This window comes from Eurosta solidaginis, chromosome 3 (genome assembly GCF_040869045.1).
Source record: "Eurosta solidaginis isolate ZX-2024a chromosome 3, ASM4086904v1, whole genome shotgun sequence".
NCBI lineage: Eukaryota > Metazoa > Arthropoda > Insecta > Diptera > Tephritidae > Eurosta > Eurosta solidaginis.
Window position 1 is genome coordinate 29,620,559 of NC_090321.1, and position 6,707 is coordinate 29,627,265.

Here is a 6,707-nt window from a genome sequence, read left to right on the forward strand (position 1 = left end):
TCATGGTGGCTATTTTATTTAAAATCCTTTTAAAAATCCTGAGGCTGATATATTTAAGCACCCATCGAAAACCCGTATGCTTGTTAGGTAATATAATATATATATGGGGTATTCCATCCCTTTTCGACCAATTTTGAACCCGACCCCTTTAGAATTGGCTGAAAGTTTTTCTTCTTTTTCTAGCTTACGAAAGACGTTTTTCAGAATTTTTTCAAATTTTTTCATCCAACTCAAAAAAAGTAATGAATTTTTAAAAAAACACCGTTTTTGTTTTCAAAATGCTATAACTTTTTCAAAAATTTACCGTTTGGGATCTTTTTTTCTTTAAATTTGTTTTTAAATGTCCTTTTGGAAAAAATACAAAAAAATGTTTAAAGTTTTTTTTTTAATTTTTCAGTTTTTCGAGATGTTTCGAATTTCGCCATTTTTTTCTTTTTCTCATAAAAAACTTCAATCAATTCTGCAATCATCCCCACTAATCCCGGAGTGGGCCGATTTTTTTTTTTATTTTTTTTATTTAATTGAAAAAAAATTTCAAAAATAAAAATTTTTTTTATCAATTTTATTTATATAAAAAAAAATGTAAGAAAACGATTTTTAAGTATTCTTTTCTTTATATATTATGGTAATATTCGATTAAGATAACCAGGATTAATGATTGACACAGTAAACTCGCGAAAGCGAGTCATTTTAATCGTAAATTACCATGATATATAAAGAAAAGAATACTTAAAAATCATTTTCTTACATTTTTTGTTATATAAATAAAATTGATAAAAAAAATTTTTATTTTTGAAAAAAATTTTTTTTTCAATTAAATAAAAAAAAATATATAAAAAAATCGGCCCACTCCGGGATTAGTGGGGCTGATTGCAGAATTGATTGGAGTTTTTTATGAGAAAAAAAAAATGGCGAAATTCGAAAAATCTCGAAAACTGGAAAATTAAAAAAAAAAAAACTTTAAAAATTTTTTTGTATTTTTCCCGAAAAGTAAATTAGAAACAAATTATAAAAAAAAAAGATCCCAAACGGTGTTTTTTTAAAAATTCATAACTTTTTTTGAGTTGGATGAAAAAATTTGAAAAAATTCTGAAAAGCGTCTTTCGTAAGCTAGAAAAAGAAGACAAACTTTCAGCCAATTCTAAAGGGGTCGGGTTCAAAATTGGTCGAAATGGGATGGAATACCCCATATATAAATTATTTATTTACTTAATCTACAGATTTAATAACCTTTCAAGCTAGGATTCAATAATATGTGTAAGCGCAACAAGTTGAAAGATCAGTTCAGAAATTATAAATTAGGTAAGATTTCAGTCAATATGAATACATAATTATGGTGTCGAAATGGAAGCGACTCCGAGCACCAAAGTAAGGCTAGTTAGAATGTTGGAAATGACTATTTTCAACTTTATCCTAAGTTTATTATCAATTCAATAGCCTGCATTCCGAAAGCAAGAAGAACCATTCATCTGCACCCGTATGCTTGCAAGCCAATTCTGTCGTCCAAAGCAAAAAGCCAGTAAAGTGCACTTACTGCCTCTTAGGAAATTTAATGCCAATATATTTCTGTCACACTAATTTACTCATAAACTTAAAAATTAATCCATAGAATGATTTCAAAGTATAAAAGCAGTTTAAATCAAACTATTATGTGGAAAAAGAGTAATAAAAAGATGATAAAAAAATTTTAAGGACTACCTTTATATAAATGGACCAAAAAACGGAAGGCAATCTTTCCTTTAATACAGAAATAATCTTGTTGAATTTTGACTAAAAAACTTTAACAATAACTCTTGTAAAAGAATTTTGGGATTTAAAACTATAAAGGTGGAGCGCAATCTTTCAATTTAAGACAAACCATGTACTTGGGATTAACTAATTGATTATTTAAAATTTAAGCACGCGCCCAAAATTCTTTTACAAGAGCTATTGTTAAAGTTTTTTAGTCAAAATTGAAGAAGATTATGTATTTTTTAAAGGAAAGATTGCCTTCTATTTTTTGGTCCATTTATATAAAGATAGTCCTTAAAATATAATAAATCATCGTTTTTTCACTTTTTTAGTGCTGCCTACAAAAAGGCATTTGGAATTTTGGGTTCTGACTCACGGCCCAAGTTTCAGGTCTCTAGCTCACCGGAAAGTTACTTAAAAATCGATTGCAAGATTTCCCTCGTTTTTCAAGGACTTGCAATTATCTTGACTAGCGCGCCACCTAGCGGAAATTTGTTTTCTATAAGTTGTATTGTCACTAGGCCTCTAACGATGTGCAAAGTTTCAAGACTCTAGGTAACCGGGGAGTTAGTTAAAAATGGATTGAAAGATGCCAAAATCAAAACTAATTCTCTTAATATCTCGATCCATGCGCCACCTATCGATTTTTTTTTTGCAAATATTGCATTACCGCCGGGTTCTGACTCACGGCCCAAGTTTCAGGTCCCTAGCTCACAGGGAAGTTACTTCCGCAAGTTACTCAAAAATCGAACGCAAGATTCCCTTCGTTTTCAGGGATTTGTAGTTATCTCAATTAGCACACCACCTAGCGGAACTTTGTTTTCTATAATATATATTGTCACCAAGCTTCGAACCGTGTGCCAAGTTTCAAGTCTCTAGGTCACCGAGAAGCTAGTTACAAATGGATTGAAAAATTCCCAAATCAAAATTAATTTTCTTAATATCTCGATCCATGCGCCACCTGGCGAAATTTTTTTGATCAAATATTGCATTGTCACCGGGTTCTGACTCACGGCCCAAGTTTCAGGTCTCGAGCTCACCGGGAAGTTACTTAAAAATTGATCGCAAAATTCCCTGCATTTTTTCAGGGATTTTCGTTTATCCCAATTAGTCTGCCACTTGGCGGCATTTTGTTTTCCACGAATTGTAGTGCCATCGGCTCGCAAACTATGTGCTAAGTTACAAGTCCCTAGATCGGCAAAAAGTCGATCGCAAAATTTCCATTTTAAAATTAATTTTCTGTATATCTCGATGCGTGCGCCACCTAGCGGATTTTTTTTTTTTTTTCACTTGCATTGTAATGTCTCCCAGATCTGAACTATGCTCTAAGTATCAAATGTCTAGCTTAACGGGAAGATACCGAAAAAGACTTTTCAGTGGGTCAAAAATTCGTATGGAAATGTGGGGACAAACATGAAAGCGACTTAATACAAAGGTATAAAAAGTTTATAAAAAGCAGTAAACTTCGTTTACTTCTTTTAAATTTAAAAAACACGAAAACAGCTCGCGTCTTATTTCGGGCACCGAAAAGAATTATGTAAGATCACAACACTGAAAGAATTACTGCAAAGAAAAAAGGAAGTAAAACTAGAAAGTTGCCCCAAATTAGGTAGACCACACCGACTAAGTGGTGCTGAGAGAAGATCAGTTGTGCGAATTTTATGAAAAATCCCTCAGAAATTACTGTAAAATTGTGGTAAAAAAAAATAGTTCGAAAACGTCAGGTATAGCGATAAGTGCCAGATAACGGCTTTTGGGCGATGTTGGCTATTAGGTTTTCATAGAAAGTTTCATAAATAAATTAGACTATCTGAACATTTTAAAGAATGAGTTGAGAGGCAGTGCCAAAAACTTGAGCTTGGACAAACCATAGGTGTTTGAGCAAAACAGTAATTCTAAACACACTGCAAATAACGGTTGCTCTTACATGCCCCAAGCAGTTGCATAACCCGCCTCAGTCACTGAACCTCAACCCATCGCGCATCTATGGGAAAACTTAGACAGTAAAATTGGAAAAAGAACAACTAGTAGAAAAATATGCTCAAAGAAGCCCACCGATTTCACAAGCAGCCGTTCGGTGTCCATAGATCTTAAGCCTGTTACCCCTTCCGTTAACTAGCAATTGGTTGCCTCCAATATAACAGATCGGTTGACTTACGCCCAGTCTTCGGAAACATCAACAGTTGTGACCGACCAAGGTTAATTACCGATCAATATTTGGAACTATGAAATACAAACTGTTTCTACTTAGGTATAAGTTGTTATAAACAGTTCGAGAAGTGTGCGCACGCTCGATTGAAAAGCATGCAAGTGATTACCTGCATTTTGTTTGTGCATTCTCATTCGATGTGGGGTAGTGATGCCAATAAATACTTTTTATGCTACTGAAGGCGGCGTTTAAACGGTTAAGCGTCAACTAAGTAAGTAAGTAAGTAAGAAGGTGGCATTTCATATACACGGCGTCATAAATTTCAAAATTGTATTGCCCTTTTTATTGATGATGGAGTTTTTCTGATACGTCCCTGCATACATACCTACGAACGAAATAAACGGCTAACTCCCTGATCTTTCCAGTTTTTTCATCTCGCGAAACCTGACATTATCAACGACTAAATCATCGGCGACCTTATTTACAAAATGGACGTCCCAAATTTCGACCATTTTGAACATCCACGTCAATAGCACTACGCTACCGACTGTCTTACACCCCAAATTTTGGGTGGGGCGTTCGACTAGAATCTACATTTTGGTGAGCATGCAGCCGCAATTGTACCGAAAATCCAGAGCCGTAATAAAATCCTCAAATCTCTTGCTGGCAGTACTTAGAGACAAGAAAAAGAAACTTTCATTACCACTTACAAAGCAAATGGCCAGCCGATTGCATGCTACGCGTCCTCGATATAGTCGCCAAGCCTAAAGACTACCCCCTGGAAGAAGCTATAGACTTGTCAAAATACTGCCCTCAGAACCGCCACGAGTTGTCTTCTTATGTCCCTAGAACACCATCTACATAATGAGGCGAGAATACTCCCCATCAGGGAGAGAAATGAAATGCTAACCAAACAGTTCCTGTTGAATACCCAGAAACCTGGATATCCCAACAGACATCTGACTGAAGAGCCAACATTGCCCAGGGGCTTAAGGCGTCATCTCCGTAAGCATCATGAGGAAATACGGCACCTAAGAACACAACCGTCTGAAGCCAAAAAACACAAGCAGGTCCTGAGTGAACTCTACAAACAGGCGTCGGACCTCTATGTCAAGAATTGTCCAGTGAATCATGTACTCAAAGAAAAATACCCTAAACTTGCAGAAGAGGAACGCACACTCCCAGGGAAACGCGAGTCACTCTAGCTCAACTTCGATCTGGATATCTGGGACAGGTTAAACTCTTACCTATCCAGAATCAACCCCGACATACAAAATGCATACCCTGCTTGCAATGTGTACCCACATGACACCAACCATCTCTTCCATTGTAATGCAGAACCAACGCCTCTAACACCCCTCTCATTATGGTCCACCCCTGTTGAAACAGCAAGTTTCCTTGGACTCCCCTTAGAGTATATTGATGACAATTTGTGATCGGTCACACCTATTGGATGGGGCGAAGCACTGCTACAACAACAACAACAAAAACAAGCTACAGCTGAAAGCTTTTTCTAAATTTGCTGTTTTTAATTTCAAATAAATTATTTTAAAGCGTTACTGTGTCCAATTAGCCATTACTAAAGCTGGTTTCTACTAATTTTTATTCTAACTGCGAAGCACTAACTAAACAAAAGTTGTCGACAACAAAATGAAGAGGTGCTATTTGCGAAGAGAGACACATTTCCTTATAACTATTTTGCTATTCATAATATTTTGTTATATTGTATTGGTAAATTGCCTTATAAACTGTATTAATTTAGTATTGATAATTTTTTTATTTAATGTCAACATAATCTTATTTACAGAATTTTAAAGCAGCTGATGATGCGCAAATTGACGCAAAACGTAGAGCGGCTATGAATCTGTTGAGTGATATGCATGAATGTAATGAAATACTCAAAGTTGATATAGATTTCGTGAATTACTTGGAAAGTATTTTGTATGATGAAGAAACAACAGTGATCGAGGAGAACGATGATTGCAGCAATAGCTGCTTGCTTCTGTTAGAAGGTATTGTACAAGACAATGACATGAGCATCGATAGAGAAAAGATACGACTTGAAGAGCTCGATAAAGTTTGGGTTCATTATGATAAGTGCTTTTACACAAATCCATGCCAGCGAGCAAAACGAGTGATTCAATGTATTATACATAAAAAGTTTATGAGACGAAAAGAATCGAAAGTATGAATATATGATGGATACAAAGTGGAGTCGATTTGTATAAATCTCTTAAACAAATAATAAATGTAAGGCGCGATAACAACCGAAGAGGTTTTAGGTCTCTTCTAATTGCGTCGTGCTCCTTTTTTAATTTTTCCTACAAATTGGCGGGACGGGACCTACTTGTTTTATGCTGACTCCGAACGGGATCTGCGAGGCAGATGAGTTTTCACTGAGTGAGAGCTTTTCATGGCAGAAATACACTCGGAGTGCTTGCAAAACACTGCCGAAAGGCGACCCCGCTTAGAAAAATTTTCTTCTAATTGAAAAACCGTATTTCTAAAATTTTGATGTTGCTTTGCCCGGGGTGTGAACCCAGGGCATTCGGTGTGGTAGGCGGAGCACGCTATTTTATTATAATTATCCAACTAAATCACCTTAGTTTCATTAGACAAACTTTTTTTAAGAAAACTTACACAAATCAAGGAGAGCTATCGATTTTTTATTGACTATTGATTGATTTTTTTATCGAAAATTTATCGATTAACTACCGAAGAGATATCGATTATTTATCGAGGAAATATCAATATCTTAGCGAAAGTTATGGACTTGTTATCGATAGGTTATCGAGTTGTTCACGTAGTGTTATTATTAGTTATCGGC

At 35.3% G+C, this 6,707-nt stretch overlaps 1 protein-coding gene across 1 annotated transcript; it reads left to right on the forward strand.

Moving 5' to 3' along the window:
• The first annotated feature begins 5,497 nt into the window (after positions 1-5,497).
• On the forward strand, positions 5,498-6,179 carry LOC137246300 (uncharacterized). The gene is made up of 2 exons (XM_067777410.1): positions 5,498-5,611; positions 5,688-6,179. The coding sequence occupies exons 1-2, from the start codon at positions 5,531-5,533 to the stop codon at positions 6,069-6,071; spliced, it is 465 nt and encodes a 154-aa protein (XP_067633511.1). The 5' UTR covers positions 5,498-5,530; the 3' UTR covers positions 6,072-6,179.
• Positions 6,180-6,707: the final 528 nt, after the last annotated feature.

Bases quoted from the DNA above. Each gene is read 5' to 3' on its own strand.
- LOC137246300 (XM_067777410.1), top strand. From the start codon at position 5,531: ATGAAGAGGTGCTATTTGCGAAGAGAGACACATTTCCTTATAACTATT. The intron at 5,612-5,687 runs GTAAATTGCCTT...TCTTATTTACAG, and splicing joins TATTTTGTTATATTGTATTG to AATTTTAAAGCAGCTGATGA.